This window comes from Callorhinus ursinus, unplaced genomic scaffold (assembly GCF_003265705.2).
Source record: "Callorhinus ursinus isolate GAN/ISIS: 27379988/994484 unplaced genomic scaffold, GSC_fseal_2.0 scaffold60, whole genome shotgun sequence".
NCBI lineage: Eukaryota > Metazoa > Chordata > Mammalia > Carnivora > Otariidae > Callorhinus > Callorhinus ursinus.
Genome location: NW_027397122.1, coordinates 6,539,238 through 6,563,985, shown reverse-complemented (window position 1 = coordinate 6,563,985; position 24,748 = coordinate 6,539,238). Strand labels below are relative to the sequence as shown.

Genomic DNA, 24,748 nt, shown 5'->3' with positions numbered 1-24,748 from the left:
ACAGCGGCCTGGCCCCCCCCCCCCAGTCCTTGTAACGGAATCAAAATGAGTTCGCTCCTTGCTGAGTCTGAAACTGCACCAGGTTAATTTGTCGCCTGAAGAAAACTTTTTTTTTTTTAAAGATTTTATTTATTTATTTGAGAGAGAGAGAATGAGAGATAGAGAGCATGAGAGGGGGAGGGTCAGAGGGAGAAGCAGACTCCCTGCTCAGCAGGGAGCCTGATATGGGACTCGATCCCGGGACCCTGGGATCATGACCTGAGCCGAAGGCAGTCGCTTCACCAACTGAGCCACCCAGGCGCCCCAAGAAAACTTTTATTTGCAGCAAATAAGGAGAACCCCAGGGAATGGCTTCCGAAGCCCTGACTCCCTAAGCGAGGGTGGCCACTTTAACTAGTAAATGCCCCACCTCCGTGGCTCAGCACAGGGACGTTTGTGTCCTGATCACGGCGCATCCACGGAACGCTCCTTGCTCAGGGGGCTTCAGCACGTGTGAGGGGGTCCCAGGATCCAGCTCCTTCCATCTCTCCCTCCTACTGTATAGGTAGGGCCTCTGCTGGAGAGCAGGGAGGTGCACCTGCATTGGGGAACCTGGACTGGAAAAGAGAAGTGCCAAGCTCCCCACTGTGGAAGTCCTGTGGGGCACCCACCTCTTCGCAGGGGCTCTGCTCTGTGGGAGGGACAGTGGCTGCCCGTGCCTCACGGGCCTGGACACCTGATTGTCTCGCTCACCCTGCTACAGGCTACTCTACGTTCCTCTTATCCCCCAACCATCCCTCTTTTATTGTTACTATGTTATTATGTACACCTTGCCTTTATTATGTACGCCTTCTTCGGGGCTCTTTGGGGTCCTAGGGAAGGGAAAGGGAGGGGAAGGGACAGAGGTGGGTGAGAGGCAGCGCTGTGTTGGTTCACAGCCTCGGGACTTTGGGGCTGAGACCTGACACCTGCCTGCTCAGAGCTCAGGGCGAGGCCAAGACAGGCAGCCCTGCAGATGGGCAGGCACAGGTGTCCGCGCCGGTGAGGACAAAGGCAAACGGAGAAAATAATTAAACGTCCTTACAACCTAGAGCCCACTGACAAGTTTTTGGGACAGGCAGAGTGACCTTCCTCCAGGAGCTCAGCTGCCTCGATGTGAATACTCTGCTAGAGGCGAAAGGCAGCCTTAGATTGGCATTAGCCTGAACTCCAGGATCCAGGATTTGGAAACTTCCTTTAGCTCTACCCACCCCCCGGCCCCAAGTTATACGTTAGCAATCATCCCCCAATCATATGGGCCCCGATATACATCTGAAGGGTCACATGACTAAGGGTTTACTAGACTGTAAAGGACCCGTCCTGACCACAGCTAGCCCCTCAAGGGCCTGGAAACCTTGCCTCCAAATCCCTTAAAGACTCACGCTGTCCCTAACCCCCTCCCAACTTGAAAGCGTATAATCAGTCACCCTTCACGACCCCCACCCCCCCGTGCAGCTCTTTCTACCCTCTGCTTGAATAAAACCACCTTTTCTGCACGAAAGATGCCTCAAGAATTCTTTCTTGACCCTTTGCTTCCAAACTCCAACACTTCACATCATAAGGAGCAAGAGAACTTATACTTGAGGCTTGTTTTGGGTGCCCCAAGATGAGATCTCTCCACCCCCAAACCTTAAAGTTTCTTTTTTCTTTTTTTTTTTTTTTTTAAGATTTTATTTATTTATGTGACAGAGAGAGACACAGCGAGAGAGGAAACACAAGCGGGGGGAGCGGGAGAGGGAGAAGCAGGCTTCCCGCGGAGCAGGGAGCCCGATGCGGGGCTCGATCCCAGGACCCCGGGATCCTGACCTGAGCTGAAGGCAGACGCCCAACGACTGAGCCACCCAGGCGCCCCCAAACCTTAAAGTTTCTAAAGAGGCCTTAATGGGGTTCAGTCGCGTGCACCCTATGGATGGTCTTAGCACCCATCCCTCTCTCAGGACGGTGTCCTTGGGGCAGCCTCTGGGAGCGGAGGAGGCAAATGGGATGCACGTTTCCGGAACAGGGAGGGAGTGAGGAGTTTCCAAAGGTCGGGGTCCAGCTGGCCGGTCAGCTGGCGGTCACGTCCTCTGGATGACTCCTCCGGCCAGCTGGTGCTCAGGTCGTAACCTCTGTGTGCATGGGTGTGCCCGTCCCTGTGTGCGGGGGTGCCTTCGACACCGTGGTGGGAAGGTGCTTGGGGCCGGACTCCATGGAGTGGACCGTGTCCGCCTACCCCAGCAGGTAGGCTAAGCACCAGCCGCTGGGGAGGAGGCCTCGGCTTTGGCTCCTCTAAGCAGGGCTTGAGCAGCCACTGCCTGATGTCATGGGAGTCAGGATGTGACAGTTTACAAAGCAGGTGACACCACATGAAGAAGGAAGGTGGTCAGGAGTCGGGCTCCAAGTGCAGACCCGTCCAGGCACCATATGTTTAGGTGAGCCTGGCTGTGAGCTGGGAGGAGATGGGTGGTGAAATGCACAAAAAAAAAAAAAAAAAAAAAAAAAAAAATCACGCATTGACCTGAAATTCACATAACATAGAATCAGCCATTTGAAAGTGACCTATCAGTGCATTCCCATTGTTGTACAACCCTGGCTTCTCCCTCGTTCGCAAAACATTTCCTTCACGACACAGGCAAACCTGCAGGGCGCCTGGCTGGCGTGCGACTCTTGATCTTGAGGTCCGGAGTTCCAGCCCCATGTTGGGCGTAGAGGTTACATAGGCGCCTGGGTGGCTTAGGCGTTAAGCATCTGCCTTCGGCTCAGGTCATGATCCCAGGGTCCTGGGATCGAGCCCCGCATCATCGGGCTCCCTGCTCCGCAGGAAGCCTGCTTCTCCCTCTCCCGCTCCCCTGCTTGTGTTTCCTCTCTGTCAAATAAATATATAAAATCTTAAAAAAAAAAAAGAAAGAAAAAGAAAAAAAATCTTCAAAGGGAAACCCACACCTACTTAAAGTTTCTCCGATTGGTCCCTTCCTCCCCAGGCCCTGGCACCTGCCAGCCTGCTTTCTGTGCATGGATTTATCTCTTCCGGATGTTTCCATCCATATGGAGCATCCAGCATGGGTCATTTCCACACCGTTTGGCTATTGTGAATAGTGCTGTGATGAGTGTGGGTGCACATGCTCTTGTTTGAGTCCCTGCTTTGAATGATTTGGGGTACATACATAAGACCAGAGATGCTAAAGTGTACTTTTATTTTTTTTATTTTTTAAAGATTTTATTTATGTATTTGACAGAGAGAGGCACAGTGAGAGAGGGAACACAAGCAGGGGGAGTGGGAGAGGGAGAAGCAGGCTTCCCGTGGAGCAGGGAGCCCGACGTGGGGCTCGATCCCAGGACCCCGGGATCATGACCTGAGCCGAAGGCAGACGCTTAACGACTGAGCCACCCAGGCGCCCCTAAAGTGTGCTTTTATTTATTTTTTTTTTTAAATTTTGTTTATTTATTTGAGAGAGAGAGAATGAGAGATAGAGAGCACGAGAGGGAAGAGGGTCAGAGGGAGAAGCAGACTCCCCACTGAGCGGGGAGCCCGATGCGGGACTCGATCCCGGGACTCCAGGATCATGACCTGAGCCGAAGGCAGTCGCTTAACCAACTGAGCCACCCAGGCGCCCTAAAGTGTGCTTTTAGAGGGGCACCTGGGTGGCTCTGTCGGTTAAGTGTCAGGCTCTTGGTTTCCGCTCAGGTCGTGATCTCAGGGTGGAGGGATCGAACCCCGCGTCAGGCTCCGCACTCAGCACAGAGTCTGCTTGAGATTCTCTCTCTTTCCCCCTCTGCACCCCCCTCCTGCATGCATGCACGTGCTCTCTCCCTCTGAAATGAAATGAAATGAAATAAAATGAAATGTGCGTCTTGAATTTTGGAAAACTGTTATGTGTAGTGACCCATCCTCATGGGAACACTTGTGCTGGGAATACTACACTCGTGCATTCTCCCAATAAAGCAGGGCATGCAATTGTGCACGTCTACGCAAAAAAAAAAAAAAAAAAAGCCTGTTACAAACGTAAAATGGAAACACACACACACACACACACACACACACACACACAACAACAACAAACCCATAGCTGGGGGCTTTTCCTTGTACTGGAGTTTTAAAAAGATGGGGACAGTCCCTGTGATATAAAGTGTTGTGTTGTCTGTGGAGGGAGTCAGAGTAGCAAGGCTTAGGGAACAGGATGGGCCTGGAGGGCGTAAAGGCCAAGGGCGGTGGGGCGCGCTGGCCTGTGGGCTGCGCCCCACCCCTGTGCCCCACCCCTGCCCCAGGGCCAGCCTTCCCTCTCGTGCTGCGAAATATGTAACCGATAACAGATTACAGTTTTTAAACCAGGTTCTTTTAAAAAATAGGTCGATGGGATAATTGAGTCAATCCCTTTGCTGAAGCCTGTGCCCCTGTTTCCTGTTGCAAAAGCCACTGATGGAGCATTCTCGGCTTGTGCAAATTGCTTTAGGGCATGGAAGACCACAAGGTGCTGGTTGCCTGACATTCCTCTGACCACAACTGGGGGCAACAGGAACCCCAGAGCCTCGGCCCCGGGGACGATGGAGCAACCTATGCCCCGCTGAATCCAGCAGGCTGCTTGACAAGGTAATGTGTGCAAGACTCACCCGGGGCCCCAGGGACCCACAGGCTTGCAGAGTCCTGCCAGCTCGGAGAAGGTGCCAGAGAGCCCCCACCGTGGCTGCTCCTGGCGCTTGGCCATCGGCCTTTCTCCCAGGGCCGCGGTGATCAAGGGCAGACGGGAGAGAGGCTGACTAGTCCTGACTCAGCAAGTCATCTAGGGTCTGCTCACTGGCTGGAGGGAAGGCTGATGGGACCCCTTGCTCTGCCTGCTGAGCCTCCTTCCCGAAGCACCGACCCCTTGGGGGACAGGGGTGTGTGTGTGTGTGTGTGTGTGTGCGCGTGCGCGCGCGTGCAGCAGCGCGGCTGACCTTGAACTTAACCACCCCTGCCCTGTTCCCGGGGAGACCCACACGGCTTCCATCCCTTTTCCCTCCGATTCCCTACCAGGGGGCCTCCAAAATGGAAAAGGTTCTGGTTGATGATTCGTGTGATAGCTGAAGTGTGTGTGGGGGTGGGGTGGGCGGGGGGAGGAAGAATTCCAGGCAATTCACATCAGGGCCGAGGGGTCTGCGTGACCGTGAGCGCCTCCCCGCTTCCCGCCGCTCGCCCTAGGGCTGTGTGCTCTTGGAACCTTGTGCGCACGCGGGAAAGGGCGCGAGGCTGCCCCCAGTAACCCAACCCTCCCAACAGTGGGCAGCCCGTGAAAAGGAAAGATTTCTTAACAGAACAGAACAAGAGGGGACATTCGATGCCCGCCGTGCTCAGCCACCAGTAATCTGTCTTGCATCACTCACTTGTTGGGATTGACTAACGTGCGCCCGGCCTTCGCCCGGATCTGCAGATATAAGCCCGGGCTTCTCTGGCTTCCTGACCGAGAACAGGAGGGCCGGCATGGGGCCGGCTGGGCGCCAGTTTGCAGCCCTGCTCTGGAAGAACTGGCTCTGCAGACTCAGGCATCCGGTGAGTGCAGCACGCCTTCCCCGGGGGTCCCGGGGTAGTGTCAGGCTCAGGGATCCGGGAGATGGAGGAGTTGAGGGGCTGACGTGGCCTGCCTGCTCCACCCCTGCAGGGAACCTGGGGGAGGCTGCCCTAGGGGCCAGAGTAGCCGAACTGTCACAACCAGGCTGCACCGTCTTGTCAGAAAAGGGCTAATTGAGAAAAACTCTAAAAAATAAAAAAAAATAAAAAAAATAAAAATAAAGGTGGAATTTGAACCATAATTAGTGTTTCCGGGCCTCTGCAGATGCCTCTGGTGGAAGGCACAAGGGCTTAAATAGTATGTTACAGGTACGGACCCCATGACCCCAGAGCTGGTACGAGCCATCCACTCGCTGTTAATTCGCAGCTTTTTGGAGCCCTGTCCAAATGATATTTCGAGGCGCTCCTCAGGGGATTGGAATGGCTCAAAGCAGCCTTGTGCTAATGTTACATAAACACCCTGTAAGTATACTTTTAACGATGCAGAAATAGCCGGCTTATCACTCTGGCGACCTCTGCTTTATTTCTAACTCCGCCAGATTAAAATTAACACATACCAATATCATTTCCAGCAGAAATAGATCTGCAGTCGTGTCTGTAGACTTTGCGGATTTTAAGGCCCACACAGCGTATGGGGTTTTCCTGCTGACCCACTCACCCGCTCTTCTCTTTGAAGACATTCAGTAACTGACACTGAATTTCATTTTGCCGATTTCTCTTTATGCAGAACATGCTTCCCCCAAATAAGGTGAATGTCAGAAAAGGTGTTTTCTTTCTCGTGCAGGGGCCTTCAGGATTCGCACGACTTTGGTGGGAAATTTGATTGCACCAAAGTTTTAAGATCAGGAACCAACAAGAGAGGCTCCTGTTCTTTATTGTTAGTGCTTGGGGTCTGTGTAGGTGTTTTTCAATTTACGAGTCTGTTTACTGACGTATAGGTTTTGAGGACCTGAGCCTATGTTTCTAAGAAAGAATGTCCCCGGGTGAAAGTTAATTGGCCAGGTACCGCAATTCCTGCTTTTTGTATATCAGCTCAGGGGGGCAGGGACCAGGACCGTCTCCCCTGCAAAGCCTCAGGTGCTTCGATGGTTTCAACATAGTCATGGTGATTAATGCTGCTGAGATGAGCCTGCTTATCAGATAGAAATACACAACTCATTGATTTATCTGGCCACGGCTCATTTAAGTGCTGTCCTGCATCCCATCCTTCTTTGCCTTGTTTGTCTCTGTGGTGTTTTTCACCTTACAACATACCACCAATTTACTTGCTTGTTACCTTGCTCTGGAGCCCGCCTCGGTATCTCAGATCCCCGGGAGCGGGGAGTTTTAGTCTGATTTGTTCGCCAACATATTCCCTAGTGCCCAGACGGTACCTGGCACGCAACAGGTGTGCAATAAATATTGGCTGAAAGAGCGAAGTAAGAAAGGAATACAGGATTTATGGCATCTCTGCTGGGTGCTAGATGCTGGGTGGCCAGACAAACGCGTACCCTGCCCTCAAGGAGCTGGAGCTCAGGACCCAGAACCGCAGTGGGACAAATTACCTATTTAATGAGCTCCTTCTGGGGAAAAATCCTACAAGTGTCCTTGCACAAAAGGGAAATGATACTTGCACAAAGGTATTTAGCGCGGCACTGCTTAGGTGAGCAAGATCACAGGGCATAGACACCACAGGGTCTAGAACCAATGTTTCCGTAGTAAATAGGGAGCGGGCACAGTTTGTAGGACGAACACACTGGAAGGAACCATGATCAGGGAAAAGCAGATCGAAATCTTGTGCCATTTTTATATTTTCTGATTTTGTACATATGCAATTTTACATTTCATCTTCATTTCATTGTATTTTATTATTGTAGTTCTTTTATTTTTTCAGAGATTTTCTTTCTTTATTTGAGAGAGAGCGAGAGAGAGAGAGCGAGAGAGAACAAGAGCAGGGAGGAGCGGGGGAAGCTGGTTTGACGCTGAGCAGGGAGCCCGATGCGGGACTCGATCTCAGGACCCCGGGATCAGGACCTGAGCCGAAGGCAAACACTCAACCAACCAAGTCACCCAGGAGCCCCTGTTGCAGTTCTTTTAGAAAATGCTTTATTATGGACACTTGAGACAGAGAAAAATAGAATGGTGTAGAATGGATGAGTAATACCCCTTATCTTTATCTTCATACTTAGCTTCATAGATTGCTGACTTTCTATTCTTCTTGGGGGAAAAATGACTTGAGATTTTTTTTTTTTTAATTTATTTGACAGAGAGAGACACAGCGAGAGAGGGAACACAAGCAGGGGGAGTGGGAGAGGGAGAAGTGGAGCCCGATGCGGGGCTCGATCCCGGGACTCTGGGACCATGACCCAAGCTGGAGGCAGACGCTTAATGACTGAGCCACCCAGGCGCCCTGGAAAAATGACTTGAAATAGAAGAATGTTTTTATAACTATTTTAATACCACTTATTTTTTTCTCCCGATTTTTATCTATTGCACAAAGGGCACTGGGGCAATGAGGACCTCTTTAAAAACCCTCTAAAAATGTCATTATCCTAATGCGTCTTCTACTTCTTTGGTCTTTTCTTGTCATTAGGCATACATGATGTGATATTTTTACATCATGAAAATCGTAGCCTTTTCCATTTTGCTTTCACTTAGCATGGAAGCCCAACGTTTTGAAAGTTTCTGTTTGGTCTTCATATTTATAGGTTTTACCACAAAATAGTTCATCAGTTGGATGCACATAATTTTTTTTTAGGATTTTATTTATTTGACAGAGAGAGAGAGAGAGAGAGCACAAGTAGGCAGAGTGGCAGGCAGAGGGAGAGGGAGAGGCAGGCTCCCTGCTGAGCAGGGAGCCCGTTGCAGGACTCGATCCCAGGACCCCAGGACCCCAGGATCATGACCTGAGCCGAAGGCAGATGCTTACCCTACTGAGCCACCCCGGCGCCCTGGATGCACATAATTTATTGAGACGTTTCCTTATGCTGGATAGTCAGGTTCCTCCTGGTTCTTACTGTTGGGCATGACATCTTTGTTCTGCATGAGGGACACGTCTTCTGCTAGGGTCATTTCTCTTGAATGAATTTCCTGGAGCTGGTTTCTGGGTCCGAGGCGAGGGCACTGGCTGGGCACGTCCAGAGCAAGGTCCCCCAGGAGCGCCCACCTGGGCCGTTTCCAGGCAACCTGGCCAACATTAGCGAATGGCCACTGGCCACATGAATTTATATATGCGCTTTTGCATTTCTTATTAACTGTAAATGAGTCTGATACATCGCTTCTCACTTTAATAATTTACTAACAACAGGAAGAAGAAAGAATGGGGTATCTCCTTGTTCTGCAACTTTGGGGGCTTTCCGTGTTTTGTTAGGGGGGGGCCGACCTGTCACCTATGCAGGTGGATGGCACTGCTCCCCCAGTCCGCCCCTCAATCACGGAGCGGAGACTGTTCCCAGAGTCTCCTGTGTGTCTTAAAATCATACTCTCTGCTCTGCGTTTCTAGTTTCCCTCTCCTTTAATGAAAACTGTTGCAAACCTTTAGGGTTTGGTGAACTTTTACTGAAGACCTGGGCTAGTGGAGGGGGGCCTGGAGCATACCTGAATGTAAGGACAGCATTGTCCTAACACACCCGTGGTCCACTCCCAGCCAGGGCTCAGGGGGGCTGACGGAAATCACAAAACGCCACCAGCCACCTAGTCAAAGAGGAACCCACTTTCACCTGTTGACAGACCCACTCCTAACCCAGAGCCCTCCCTGCCCATGAAGCACTGTATTCTTGCTTTCAAGGACCACGTATCTGGCAGAATACACACTTGCTCTTAGGCACAGACAAGGGTGATGGGGTCTTCACTGGAGCTGGCTCCTTCTGGTCTAGCTCCCAGGAAGCCCCGAGGCTGAGCTAGCTCCACACCCGTGGGCTTTCCACTCAGTACAAAGCCAGACTCGAACTCCTCCCCGCTCCCACGGGAGAGCCCCCAGGAAGCCCACCCCAACCCGGGCTGAGTTCCTTGGGGCTGGTCCTTGAAACCACCCTCTGGGAAACCCCTCTTCTGGTTTCACACATGAAGAACCAATTCTCAAGCCGAGCTTCAGCGACTGCAGACCTCAGGGCTGTTGCATGTATGTGCGTGTGTGTTTTCCTTTTATGAGATCTTTGAGTTTTTGTCCATCCCTGCACGTAGGTGCTACCACCCTAACCTAGTGTCCCGACATAATTTCCCTTTGGAAACAGCATGCTGGCCATGATTCTGTATTTTTCTGACCTTGCAAGAAATCTTAGCTATCAAGTCCCGGGAGTAAAGTAGGTCTTAATTTCTCTTGGAAATTGTTTAGGTCTTAGAGAATGATCCCGGCTGGTTTTGTATAATTACAACTTATTGATTATTTGTTGCCAGATTCGCTATAAAGGTATGATTTAAGAGTGTTCATTGGAACCAGAGTGTGAAAGGTTAAGAGCTGACCTCTTTGCTTGGCAGGTTGGAAAAAAGATCAAAGGTTGGCTCCTGACAACATGCTATAGTTGTATATTTTTTTAAAAACAGCGGAATAGGGGTGCCTGGCTGGCTCAGTTGGTGGGGCACGTGACTCTAGATCTCGGGTTGTGAGTTTGAGCCTGCCGGGTGTAGAGATTATGTAGAGATAAAATCTTTATTTTTTTAAATTTTTATTTTTTAAAGATTTTATTTATTTGAGAGAGAGAGCGTGAGCGCATACAAGATTTGGGGAAGGCAGAGGGAGAAGTGGACTCCCACTGAGCAGAGAGCCCCACTTGGGGCTCGATCCCAGGACCCTTGGGACCATGACCTGAGTCAAAAGCAGACGCTCAACCGACTGAGCCACCCAGGTGCCCCTAGAGATAAAAATCTTTATAAGAATATAGCAGAATAGCTTTATATCAGAGGAGATGAGACAGTTCAGAAGTTCAAACATGAACTCTATGAACAGACGGATGTTGGAAGTGCTACTGAAGGGGTCATAGATATAATGACCTCCACGTGGTTTCGTGGATGAAAAATTAAAGAAAAGTCACTGGCGTGGAATCTTGGTGCTGAAAAGAGGTGGCTGAGATTCACTTACCACTATTGTCTCGTTTGGAGGCCTGATTTGTCAAAGTGAGGCCTCCCCTGTCGCCTGGAAGGCAGTTGGGGTGCATCGGTGCTGGCCCGGGGAAAGGGTCTCGGTCCACGCGGGCTGCCTTCGCAAACTCCACAGCCAGGCCTGGCCCGCAGACACCCACCGTCCCAGATCCGAGTCTACAAGCCGGAGAACAAGAGTGTCTGTGGTCCGCCTCAGGGCAGGGACCGGCGGGTTGATGGTGAGCTCCTGGGCAGAGGGAAGTCCCCCACGGTGAGACCGTAGGGAACAGTAGGCTCTGGCATTTTCCACTGTCTGTCCATGTCCGAGCCGAGGACCTCCGGCCTCGGTGGGCTCCGGCCCGTCAGGAGGCCCTGGGGTGCTCTCACGGTAGGACCTGGGCCTCTCGAGCCGGGTCCAGGACACAGCCTGCTGGCCCTTCCTCGCCCCAGGTGGCGGTCATGGTGGCACCAGCCCTCCCTCCTTGCTGAGCTTGCGCTCAGCCGAACGGACAGCGTGTGGGGCTCTGACTGTTCGGATGTCCCTGGGGTCAGGGCATCTTTGCTGCCTGCCTCTGAGCAGTGACCCCCAGGAGACCTCCACCCATGCTCCTTAGAGCTACAGACCAGGCATTGCTCCCAAGATGGGGAGAGGGTGGCAAAGTGTCCTTGGACCTTGCCACTGTCCCCAGCAGTGACAGGCAAATCCACGTCTCCCTGCAAAAAGCCCTGGACAGCCTACACGGCCGTGCGCGCTCTCCCTCTGGCTGGCACGCTGTTTCCGGCAGGTGAGCAGGTGAGCCGGTGGCCCTGAGCCCTGGGGGGGTGGGGGGTGGGGAAGCTGGCCATCACTGAAGTTCACTGAGGGTCACCGAGGGTCACTCAGGTGTGTCTCAGCTTACTCAGAGCAGTGGTCCAGGAAAAGCGGTTCTGAAATCGAATTACTGAAAAGCAAACATCGTTTTGTATCTTTAGATGGGGGCAGCCTGTGTGGGTTTGTTTGCTTTGTTCCCGGTCATAATCGTGATGTCAGCAGGGCCGTTTCTTTCATTTTGATGGATTTTCAAGTGCTTCCGATTCCTCCGAGCGGTCTCAGCGTGCTTGGGATGGAATAGAGCGCCACACAGACCAGCTCTGGAGGGCAGTGGGCACTCTTTCTGTAAACAAAGTGTCTTATCTTACTCACAGTTTTGCTCACTGTGGGCGTTCTTCTGCTCTGCATCAAGGCCCAAGTTTAAGAACGCAAGAATATCCAGTCTTTCTTTCTTTCTTTCTTTTTTTTTTTTAAGATTTTATTTATTTATTTGAGAGAGAGTGAGCACAAGCAGGGGGAGCAGCAGAGTGGGAAGGGAGAAGCAGGCTCCCCGTTGAGCACGGAGCCCAATGAGGATTCGATCCCAGAACCCCGGGATCATGACCTGAGCAGAAGGCAGACGCTAAATGGATTGAACCACCCAGGCGCCCCTAGTCCTGGGAGATTTTATTTAGAATGGTGAATTTGTGCGGCTTCCATGAAAAACAAAAACAAAACAAAAGCAACAACAACCAAACAACCAAAAACCAAAAGCGGAGCCCTCTATCTTTCCGGACAGGTGTTTCCTCCTTACTCAGGAATGTGGGTCTTATTGGGAAACCTGGAGTTTCCCTGGTTTATTTACTCTGACCTCAGGTAAGACTGGGTTTCCAATTACAGGAAAGGTTAACCAAACCGAACCCAACCAACTTCCCGGTAACAATAACTCCAGAGACCAGGGACAAGGGGCACTTCAGGCTTGTTTTAGGAGATTGTATTGGAGGCCCCAGCCGTGTCCTGGGGACCACGTAAACTGGGGAGCACATTCATTTTGTCACCCTGGGGCTCTGAGGTCAGCTCAGCGTTTGCCACTCAGCTGTGTCTGCCCCCCTTGCCTGCCCCCTCTTTCCCGTGGCTGAATCACCCCTCACCCGAGGGAGGGACTCCACTGCGCCCAGTCCCACCCTGGTTACTGGTGTCCTGGAGCAGGTCGCCAGGGCTCGTCCCCAGGGGGTGCTCACAGGCACGTGTCCCCCTGCGGGTTCGAAGCTGCAACTCCTGGCAGAGCCTAACCTGTGCCCCCGCGAGCTCCCGTTTGGAAAACAACCACTCCTCAGGGACGAGGGGGAAGAAGCAAGGAGGTGTGTGTCCGCCACGCACCCTGTCCTCTGTCCCAGACTTAGGGATCCTGACTGTGTGTGGGACACGAGGCTGCCAGCAGGGACCCACACGGAAGGTCAGACAGTGTTGTGTGTGCCCCCGGGGGGGGGGGGGCCGCGAGCACGGAATCTTTCCTCGGCCCCAAACACAGAAACGTTAGAATAAATTCCACACAGTGATAATGTCTCAGCCGAAAGCACTCACACTACCTTCCATCGCTACGGGCCATGCTACCCGCCGACCGACTTCCTTTCAGAAGGGATGTGCAGGTCACATGGTGCCAACTGGTGTGTCCGGTGCTGTGTCCTCGGGGCCCGTGGTGGTGAGTGCGTGTGGTCTCTGCTGGCCTACTTCATCCACGTCCAGTGGCATATTAAGGTTTAGTCAATCTTCTCTTTTGAGAGGTTCCTGTAAAAAGGAACATATTTATCTGTATTTTCCCTCATATAAATTGCCCACAGGGGCACCCAGCCGGCTCAGTCGGTGGAGCGTGCGACTCTTAAGTCTCGGGGTGGTGAGTTCGAACCCCACGTTGGGGGTAGAGATAAGTTAAAAATAAAATCTTAAAAAAAATAATAAATTGCCCATCAAATTCTTTTCCAATTTCGTAATTAGGAGGCTGGTGATTTTCTCTGGTGTGTGTGTGTGTTTTTTAAGATTTTATTTATTTGACAGAGAGAGACACAGCGAGAGAGGGAACACAAGCAGGGGGAGCGGGAGAGGGAGAAGCAGACTCCCCGCGGAGCAGGGAGCCTGATGCGGGGCTCGATCCCAGGATCCTGGGATCGTGACTTGAGCCAAAGGCGGCAGACGCTTAACCAACTGAGCCCCCCAGGCGCCCCTGCAAGAAGTATGTTTTATTCACCCACAGGTTTGATCAACAGTCTGCTCACATCTAGTTTCACTAGATTTGAATTTACTCTGGTTGGGACTTCCACCTACTTAAGGTATGCTTGTGGTTACTCTGCGAAGCTTTAGTTGATCTTTATAAAAATTATATCCGAATTCAGGGGGTCTGACCCCGCCTCCCAGGCAATGGCTCCTCTCTGCCTTGTGGTACCAAAAAGTTTATTTTGTCATATATTTTGAAACGTGGTCGAGTCTGTTTTTGAACATCCGCAGTAGGTGCCACATGAATGTTTAATGCATGAGCGCTGAAAGAAAAGCAACTGTTATTCAATGTAAAGCTTAAAAAGCCATAACAGTAAAGAACAAACAAGGGAAGCGAGAGAGCTGGCCCGTCTCTTTCCATCCCAGCTAACTCAGCGGCCAGCATAAGGATTTGCACGGGCTCTCTTAGGGAGGGAATTTTGGACGCTGATGGAGAGGTCCGGCGTGTCCCGTGCTCCGAAGGGCAATGGATTGAGGCCAACTGGGCTGATGGCTGCAATTTGGTTTTGACTCGGGCTTTGTTTGGACCTGCTCTTGTTGCACTGTTTTATGGCTAGGACCTCGTAATACTTCTGGGAAAGTCTCCTCTCCCGAGCGGCTGGCATCCCGGAGGCCCATCTGCCCCAAAGAGACACAATAGAATTTCACACTCTCTACAAAGCCCTTTGTTTCCAAAGATCAGGCAGGAGACTAATTACATGCTTTGCTTCAACTTCCTTGATATTCTAAACTTGTTGTGATGTTTTCCTCCTCGCCCAGCCAGTGGGTCTCATGACCACCTCCTCCCTCTGAAAAGCTCTTCCCTCTTGATTCATTGGTGATTTTAGTTTTTGTGCCAGGGGTGTTTTATTCATTGTGGTTTTCGGTCGTAACCGAAACCATATGCTGCCCGAGCAACCTGGAGGATTTAAGGATGGGTTTAATTAAACTCAGCCTGTAGAAGGTTCCGTTCAAGTCAGATGGAAAAGGATTTATTTCATGCACAGGCCTGAGATTCAGTCCACGTTCCATCGCAAACTAGTTCGAGGGTACGGAGCAAGATAATGATGATGTCTGTCCCTGATGTGGAAAATTGGCACAAAGTTACCTACCTCGCTGGTTTTGGAAGGCTAAAATATTGGATGAGCCTGTAGACATTCCAGGGCTCTGGGTAGGGTATGAGGACAGGGCTTGGTCGTCCTCATGTGGGCGTCCGCAGAAGAGTCCCACGCACGGGGTGTGCACACGTACATGTTCTCCATCCTCCCAGACGCTCGGCCGTGTGTGTTTCCCCAGTGCCTGAAACATGCTACACACTTCCGGATGAATGAATGCATGACTGAATGAACAAATGAAAAAGTATATCGACTTCAGAGGTGCCTGGGCGGCTCAGTCAGTCAAGCGTCTGCCTTCGGCTCAGGTCATGATCCTGGGGTCCCGGGATCGAGTCCCATGTCAGGCTCCCTGCTCGGCGAGGAGCCTGCTTCTCCCTCTGCCCCTCCCTCCCCACTCTCTGTCATGCTGTCTCTCAAATAAATAAATAAAATTTAAAAAAAAGTACACTGACTTTTATTGCTCCAGTGCACAGTAATTTAATGATCCGTTCTCCTATTTTTTTTTTTTTGCCTGACTTCCATTTTTTTTTCATTCACAAATAATGGAAGCATTGTTGAGCACACCTCTTGATTCATGTATGTAATTACCTTCTCAAAAACGATTAGCTTGAAACTTTTTTGTTTGTTTTTGTTTTTATTTAAAGATTTTATTTATTTATTTATTTTAGAGAGAGAGAGCGAGCACATGAACAGGGGGAGGGGCAGAGGGAGAGAGAATCTCAAGCAGACTCCCTGCTCAGCATGGAGCCCGACACGGGGCTCAATCCCAGGATCCTGAGATCATGACCTGAGCTGAAATCAAGTCACACACTCCCCCGACTGAGCCAGCCAGGCGCACCTGTAATTCTCTTTTTGTATTTCTATCACTTATTGTTTTATATTTCTTGAGGGTATTTAATAGGTTTATAGATACATACAATTATTGCATCTTCCTATCCTAGCACGTCTTTTATTATGTAGTGATCATTTTTCTATATCTAAGAATGTTGCCTTAAAGCCTCTTGTCTGATTTCACCAGCTAGTTTTTAAAAAATTTTTTGTTATGTTAATCACCATACAATACATCATTAGTTTTTGATGCAGTGTTCCATGATTCATTGTTTGCATATAACACCCAGTGCTCCACGCAGAACGTGCCCTCTTTAATACCCATCACCAGGCTAACCCATCCTCCCTCCCCCTTCCCCTCTAGAACCCTCAGTTTGTTTCTCAGACTTCATCGTCTCTCATGGTTCGTCTCCCCCTCCGATTTCCCCCCTTCATTCTTCCCCTCCTGCCATCTTTTTTTTTTTAACACATATTGTATTATTTGTTTCAGAGGTACAGATCTGTGATTCAACAGTCTTGCACAATTCACAGCGCTCACCGTAGCACATACCCTACCCAATGTCTATCACCCAGCCACCCCATCCCTCCCACCCCCCACCACTCCAGCAAACCTCAGTTTGTTCCTGAGATGAAGAATTCCTCATATCAGTGAGGTCATATGATACATGTCTTTCTCTGATTGACTTATTTCACTCAGCATAACACCCTCCAGTTCCATCCACGTCCTTGCAAATGGCAAGAGCTCATTCCTTTTGATGGCTGCATAATATTCCATTGTGTATATATACCACATCTTCTTTATCCATTCATCTGTCGATGGACATCTTGGCTCTTTCCACAGTTTGGCTATTGTGGACATGGCTGCTGTAAACATTGGGGTGCACGTACCCCTTCGGATCCCTACATGTGTATCTTTGGGGTAAATACGCAGTAGTGCAATTGCTGGATCATATGTTCACCACCTAATTTTAATATTTACCTTGTATGTCTTTTTCATCTCTCTCTTTTTTAAAGAAATTGTTTTATTTTATTTATTTATTTTTTAAGTAGGCTCCACACCCAGTGTGGGGCTTGAACTCATGACCCTGCGATCAAGAGTCAGTCAAGTCCCATGCTCTACTGATTGAGCCAAGCGGACACCCCTCTTTTTCATCTCTTTAGTTCAACCAGTCTGTATCCTTATATTCTAATTTTATCTGTTCCAAATAACATATAGTTTTAAAATTTAAAAAAAAATTTTTTTTAAAGATTTTTTATTTATTTATTCGACAGAGAGAGACACAGTGAAAGAGGGAACACAAGCAGGGGGAGTGGGAGAGGGAGAAGCACGCTTCCCGCCGAGCAGGGAGCCCGATGCGGGGCTCGATCCCAGGACCCCAGGACCATGACCTGAGCCGAAGGCAGACGCTTAAGGACTGAGCCACCCAGGTGCCCCAACATATAGTTTTTTTAAATCAAGCCTGAAAATCCTTGTCTTTCAAACAGTGAGCTTAATCCAAGCATTTATTGAAATCTAAGCCTATTCTTTGCAAGTTCCTTTAGCGTTGGTCTCTAGTTGGATAACTTGGTTTCTAATTCACTGAACATTTTCTTTCACCATTGTTCTTGAGAGGTCATTTCTCTGAGTATGTAATTCTAGATTGACCAAATTTCTTCAAGCAATCTACAGATATTTAATTACCTTCTGGTTTCTTGCTATTGATGAATCCTTGGCAAGTCTAAGCATTCCTCTGAGGTAGTGTGACTTTATTTCTTGAATTGCTATTGAAGTCTTTTCTTGGACTTAGTTGTGGTGAAGGTTTTTTTTTTTTTTAAAGATTTTATTTATGCATTTGAGACAGAGATACAGAGACAGAGAGAGAGCATGGGCAGGGAGAGAGGCGGAGAGAGAGGGAGAAGCAGGCTCTCCGCCGAGCAGGGAGCCCGATGCGGGGCTCCATCCCAGGACCCTGGGATCATGACCCGAGCCGAAGGCAGACGCTTAACCGACTGAGCCACCCAGGCGCCCTGTGGTGAAGGTTTTAAAGTGGATTTGTGTTTCCTGGTAAACGTTGTATTTCCTTTATCAATGGACGTGTGTCTTTTGTATGTCCTGGAAAATTCTCAGTCATTTGTTATTTGAATATTGCCTTGCCTGCCTTCCCTCCATTCCCCTCGAGGGGACTGTCCTCTGTAACTAAATCTTACGTTTAAAGATTCAGCTTATGACTTTGGTCTTCTCTTTGATTTATTTTTTGTGCCTCTCCTTGTCCCAGTTCTTTGGAGATCACTGTCTGGGAGACCAGCAATGCAACAAAAACCATGTTCTTGTGGCAAGAGTCCTGTTGTTTCTAGTCTGTGTGTTACCTGAAACAGAAATGACGTTACTGGAATTTAAATTTTGTCCCATTTTTATTTTGGCTGGATTTCATCACCACGATTTTCCCCCTCGAGGTTCATGGTCAATAAATGATCTGTGGTTTTTCTTTTTTATGATAGAGAATATATGTATGTTGGTTTTCACTTAAGGGCTATTTTGGTTGGTTATCCTGTTTGTATCATACTTTCTTTTTGAATTTTGCCAATCTTGATGCATTGGCACCAAGCACTGAATGTTATTGGGGTATACTTGAGGCTGGACTGATTTTTTTCCCTGCTTGTTAGTGAGTTGGTTTTCTTCTTCCCCTCTGGATACCTGTGGTATTGTTCCTTTAGCTTTGGAGTTCAATAGCCATGGTTCAACTGTAGCTTATTTTTTCCTCCTGAAATACAGCATACTCTATGAGTCTTCAGAAAAAGTCTTCTCTATTTCTAAGAAGTTCTCCTGTGTTCTGTCTCTGGGCATAATTTTTGTCATCTTTGTTGGATTCTCTACTTCAGGGACACTCTTCTGTGTTTATGGCCCTACCTTTAAAAATGTTTTAAAGAAAATCACTGTTCTTATCTCAAACTGTTTCTCTAATGCAGAAATCAGAATTTAACTGGCATTTTTTCTCTTTGTGTGGTTTCTAAATCATTTAGAATTCCGCGGTGATGATTCGGTCATTGCTACGTGTTCCTTAGATCTGTGCAACCTCTCTTTTCATTTAGCATCTTTTTTTTTTTTTTTTTTTTTGAGCTTTTGTTTTCTGGATGTTTGTTCTTATTAAATTGTTTTCCTTTATGAAACAGTTGTAAAGAGATTCTTCATTTTCTCTGCGTTGTTTACTTCCCAGTCATGCTTTATGACTTTGGTTTGCTTATTTGTTTCTTTCCCTCCAGAATGTTTAGACAGCTGTTTTGCTCTTCCTTTTAATCTGATTCATCCTTGGAGAGCTCAGCCGGGTGTTATATTTGTTCTCGACTCTCTTTTTGATAAATCTGAGACCAGTTTGATTTCTCCTTCAAACTCTAGCGCGATCTCTGAGCACACCCTCTATGTGCCAATTGTCTGCGCAGGAGGGATGGTTGGGACGAGAGTGGAGATGAGTCGGGGGGCTCACCCCCCAATGGGATGAGACGCAGACATTATTACACCAGATGGGCTCTGTGCTCTGCTTTGGGATTCTCATGTTTTATGCCATGTTCACTGCATCCAGTTGGGGAAATTGTTCTCTAACTCTGGATTCTTTCCACCTGATTATGTGAAGCCCTGGAAAATTCTCCAACAGTCAGGCTCATTGCTCACTTCTCTGTTCCATTTATTGTCTCCAGCCACATTTCCCTGCCTCCTGCTCGGAGAAGGAGAGAGGCGACACCTTTGGAGTGCTCACCCCACAGATGCAGGTTCCGGGATTGCAGGCTGCAACACTACAGTTTTGGAGTTGCTGGGCTGAGTCAGAACTGAGCCGTGGTGGGCTCACTTGAGCTCTAGAGACTTGTCCCTTGGCATTTTTGTAGTTTTTGTACTATAGAAAGACGAGTTGTCCTTCTCCACCTTCTTTCCTTTTTCTCCCCTCATTTTGTCTGGGAGGAGAAAACGTCTGTAAGGAAGTTTCAGTATTTTACGTGTGTATGTCTGTGTCTGGAGAGTTAAGGTCTCGGCGGATGCCACTGCCTTTCAGCTGTGTGTTTGGGAACCCAGGAGGGCCATCCATGCAAGTCGTGGTGAGGGCCACTGCAGGATGTGGACGTTGGTGCGCAGATCTGGGCACTTCTGCCATCTCCTGGTGGGAGCTTCCCCTCCTGGGAGTCGACTGTGTGGTTGTTGGACTGGGTGACGGCTGTTTCTCGAGCAAGGATGAGTTCCCCAGCTGATTATTTTTCTCGAGAGCCTCGGACAGCACGAGTGCAGTTTGTTTTCGCCTTTCCTAGTGCAGGGAAGCCACTTCTGGTGGGCCTGAGGTGTGGGCCCCGGTGGGAAGCATTCCCATTTAGCAAGGATGGGACTAGAAATGTCAGGCAAGACTCCAGGATAATGAGGGCACATGAGAAGAGAAGCATGAGTCAAAAACCATGATGAGACAGAGCAGGCCGCCTCCGCGAGCTACCAGAGAAGTAGTCTCATGAAAGGAGGTGATTCACGCGCCCACAATGGGCAGTGACACAGCAGAACCGGGTGTTTTGATACTTCACTTCTGAACAGAGTTACTTCAAATTCGGAACAATGGAAGATTTTTCCCACCTGCGTTTTTCAGAGCGGCCGGTGATTGGCTTGTAAATAAAGACCTGAGATACCATTTTTTAAAGTTGAACCGGGGTTCTCTTTTGTTTCAAGACCTCCAAGAAACTTCTTGATTATACGATGTAGAGTTGTATTTTTTTGACGATGTTATTTCCATTTGAAACTGGAGATTTCCCATTGATTTAAGGACTGGACAGGTAAATACTTGTAGCTTCACAGCTGCTTAGGGCCTGTTTTAATTTGGCCACGACAAGGTCCCTGAAACGATGGTGGTCTTTATGTGTAGGGAGAAAAACACCAAGACGCTAGAAATAAAAAGAGCGATACATTGATTGCATCAGGGATTTTGACAATAAAAAGGCAAGTAAGGGCGCCTGGGTGGCTCAGTCGGTTGGGCGACTGCCTTCGGCTCAGGTCATGATCCTGGAGTTCCGGGATCGAGTCCCACATCGGGCTCCCTGCTCGGCAGGGAGTCTGCTTCTCCCTCTGACCCTCTTCCCTCTCGTGCTCTCTATCTCTCATTCTCTCTCTCAAATAAATAAATAAAATCTTAAAAAAAAAAAAAGGCAAATAAGACACTGGAGGAAATATTTGCAATACAATGCTTTAAGCCAACAAAGGACCAATTAAGGAATTCCTTAATTCAAAAAGAAAACAGGGGGGAAAAAAAAGAAGAAACAGTGATGTACAGATCAGTTAAAAAAAAATTGCATCGAGTGGGCTCTGAAATAGTAAGACCCCCTCTGTAATGTTAAACCAACTATCCTCAAGCCCTCAACCTGCAGAATATAGAGTTCTGTTTGTGTGTTATTGAGGGTCTAGCCTGTCTCGTGTCTGACTGTAAACTTTTGTAATATATGTATATATATAAAATAGAAACATGGACGGAAACAGGGAAGAATCAGGAGTTAATGGACAGGGAATTATTATATACTAACCTACGAAAAATGCTTGACCGAAATAATTGAAGAAAAATTATCAGTTTGATAAAACATGCACTGACATTTAAAAGTTTGTTCATCTCAGGTGCTACTGAGTGTGTGACTGGAGGGAAGAATGGCTGGTTTAGCTTTTACTGAAGGCACGTTGCTTAGCTATCCAAAATAAAAATCATACACACTTCGACTCAATTATCTCATTTGGCAATGGTACTCCATAAATATATTTACGAAAGTCAGCCAAACATGTGCAGAAAACTCACGATAGCAATGTCCCCAAACAGAAAACCTTCTAAGTTTCCATAATTAGGCGATAGGTTGAATAAATTAAATTCTACAGTAGATTATCGGGCACTCTTTAAAAACAATAAGGGAGAGCTGTAAGTGCTGATATGAAAAATTGTTTCCAAAAATATTAGTTATGCTTATATATGTTTTTTACAATACTTATTTATTTATTTGAGAGAGAGAGAGAGAGAGAGAGAGAGAGAGAGAGCATGCAAGGGGGAGGGGCAGAGGGAGAGGAAGAGAGAATCCTAAGCAGATTCCACACTGAGCCAAAACCAAGAGTTGGATGCTTAACTGACTGAGCCACCCAGGTGCCCTGCTTATGTATGTTTTTAAAAATGAATTGAGAAAAATGTTCAGCGATATTATCCTCTGGGAGAGTGGTGTATTCTTTCTGTACTTTTTGAATTTCCTAACCATGCATATATGTAATTATTTATAACATCAAAAGCTGTTATAGGAGTCTTGGGTCCAGACCGTTTTCTGATTTCTTTATACCTCGCTGTCTTAAAAAAAATGGCTATCATATGTTATTTAAAAATTTTTAAACCAAAGAAATTAATTGTATATTTATTCTTCTTAATGCTATCAAGTCATTGTTGACTTTGGGGCATGCTTTCGGTCTTGCACATTTATATTCAACCAGAATTAAATAGGGAAGCCTCCTCCACCACATCTCTAGTCCCATACTTCCGGAGATGATTATTTGTTAACAGAGAATGAACAAGATGACTTGAACGATCTGTGGTCTTCTGAGTGTTCTTGACCTCTCTTTCTGGTTTAATTACCATCATTTGAGCAGAGGTTGGCCTCCTGCAGACGCTTTCCCTCTCATCAGAACGTATGATATTGGATTCAGTGATGGTGAGGAACTTTTCACAATGATGCACTTTTTGACACAAGCAGTATTGCCTCATGAACTGCTTCAAAGATGGTGATTTCTTTAATTACAGCAGGGATTGAAACCTTTTCCACTTGTGTTTTGTCTTTATGGCTTTTGGCCATATACACCCAACTCGGATGCATTTAGATGCTGTTTCCTTACAGGGAAGAATCGGGACAGGCAGCGCAAAGAGCAAGGGAACTGAAGAGACGAGAAGTTCATTTTGGTTCAAAGTGTTATAATTTGGAGCCTGAAATAACCATCTTTAGTTACTGAGTATCCCTGACTCCCTAACCTGCAGATTTTAGGTTTTTGTTCATGCATTGTTGAATGCCTAGCCTGTTCTGTGTCTGGTTAAATACTTTTGTATCCGTGGAGTGACAGGAGAACATTATCCAACGTAAAATCAAAGGAAGAAGGACGACAATAAAAATAATCTGGTGATAATTGAGGATTTTCTCTTAGTTTTTTACTGGGCTATACCTTGGGTGTTTCTTTCTTAAATAAATTCCATGTATCAATGGCAGTTCCTTCTTTTTTTTTTTTTTTACTTTGAAAATTCAAGGGTATGCAAATTATTGCAATCCTTATCTGTAGCTCTTTTGTTGTCTATGTGAAGAGATCTGACTCCAATAATCTGAATTTTAGGAATTTGTTCCAATCTCGAGAAAGTAACTCCAAATTATTTATGCATAAAAAATATTCATTGATGGAAGAATGGGAATTATGGTATACCCATTTGGTAAGAATGTTATGCAATCAGTAAGATGCTAGTTATGAAGCTCGTGTGGCAATACTAGAAAATACTCAGAAGGGGCTCAGTTGGTTGGTGTCCGACTCTTGGTTTCAGCTCAGGTCATAATCCCAGGGTCATGAGATCGGGCCCCATGTCGGACTCCCTGCTCAGTGTGGGGTCTGCTTCTCCCTCTCCTTCTGCTCCTCCCTCTGCTCGTGGTTTCTTTCTCTCTCTCAAATAAATAAATGAATAAGAATCTTAAAAACAAAAAGAAAATACTCATAAAAGAAGGTCTGTGTTGTGTGCCACCACCGTCTCTGGGAAAAATGTCTATTTGGATGGAAAAGTCAGGAATGTTAAAGAAATTAGAAAAGTATTGGGCACCTCGGTGGCTCAGTTGGTTGAGTCAGACACTTGATCTCAGTTCAGGTCTTGATCTCAGGGTTCTGAGTTCAAGCTCCACGTTGGGCCCAGTGTGGAGCCCACTTAAAAAAAAAAAAAAAAGAAAAAAGAAAAGAAAAAGAAAAATAGTTGACTTATTGGAACGTGGGAAGTATGAACGAAGTTATTTATTTAATTTCTTTAATGCCATGAAGTGCCGTAAGTAAGAATGTGGAGAAAAAAGGAAGAAGCAGAAGACACGCCTCTTGGGAGAAGCATAAGGAGCTGACAGTCATGGGTCTGGATGTGGTGACAAATGAACTGGGCGTCTTCTGTGGGCCCCTGTCTCAAATAGTGTTCTCAGAGATGCACCACTGGCATGATGATGACCTCCTTCAAAGGAGGCCTGACCTGGCCAGCGTACCATCCTTCAGGAGAGGGGGAGACCGTCATACTTTGCAATTTATTCAAGCTCTATTTTTTTTTTTTTAACATCTTCTGCAGGTCCTTTCTCTTGCTGAATTCTTTTGGCCATGTATCCTGTTCATGATTCTGACAGTGCTACGCTTTCAAGAACCTCCCAGACACAGAGACAATTGTAAGTTTCACTTTTGCTGCGCTTTCTGAATTACAGAGCTCTGGAGAAAAGAAGTGCAGCTCTTTCCTCTGTTCCTTATAGACTCTGAATTCTTAGTGGAATGAATGAATATTTATTGTAATATCATAATAGCTATATTTCTGGGGTATGTGCCAGTAAACATCAATTTATATTTTTTTCTCTTAAAAATGATATTCACACATGTCTGCTCCATCTAGCAGATGAAGCATTGCATTAGTTATTCCTCTAACTAAACTGCCTTTTGGGCATAGGTTTATGTGTTATTATAAATGTATAAAGAGTAGAAGAAGTAAAAGTGGGAGATACAGGGGTGCAAGTGGGAGATACATTTCACAGTTTGCCAACATGATACTGATGGCAATGGTAGTTATATGGTGGTGATGATGACAGTGATGATAGTGATGATGAAGATGATGTAGATGATGATGATAATAATGATGGTGGTGACAGTGATGATGGTGATGATGAAGATGATGTAGATGATGATGATAATAATGGTGGTGGTGACAGTGATGATGGTGATGGTGATGATAGTGATGATGATGGTGATGATGTTGGAGGTGGTGATGGTGATGATGATGATGATGATGATGACGGTACTGGTGATGGTGATGATGGTGGTGATGATGATGGATGATGTGATGATGATGTGATGATGATGGTGATGGTGATGATGGTGTTGATGATGATGATGGTGATGATGATGTCATGATGATGGTGATGGTGATGATGGTGATGATGATG

At 47.5% G+C, this 24,748-nt stretch overlaps 1 protein-coding gene across 1 annotated transcript in view; it reads left to right on the top strand.

Moving 5' to 3' along the window:
- The first annotated feature begins 5,383 nt into the window (after positions 1-5,383).
- The window catches only part of ABCA13 (ATP binding cassette subfamily A member 13), a 369,210-nt gene continuing 349,845 nt past the window's right edge, over positions 5,384-24,748 (top strand). The window contains exons 1-2 of the mRNA XM_025853136.2: positions 5,384-5,521; positions 23,890-23,983. Of these exons, the coding sequence (XP_025708921.1) occupies positions 5,453-5,521; positions 23,890-23,983 (163 nt within the window). The 5' untranslated portion in view covers positions 5,384-5,452. The remainder of the gene's footprint in view (positions 5,522-23,889; positions 23,984-24,748) is intronic.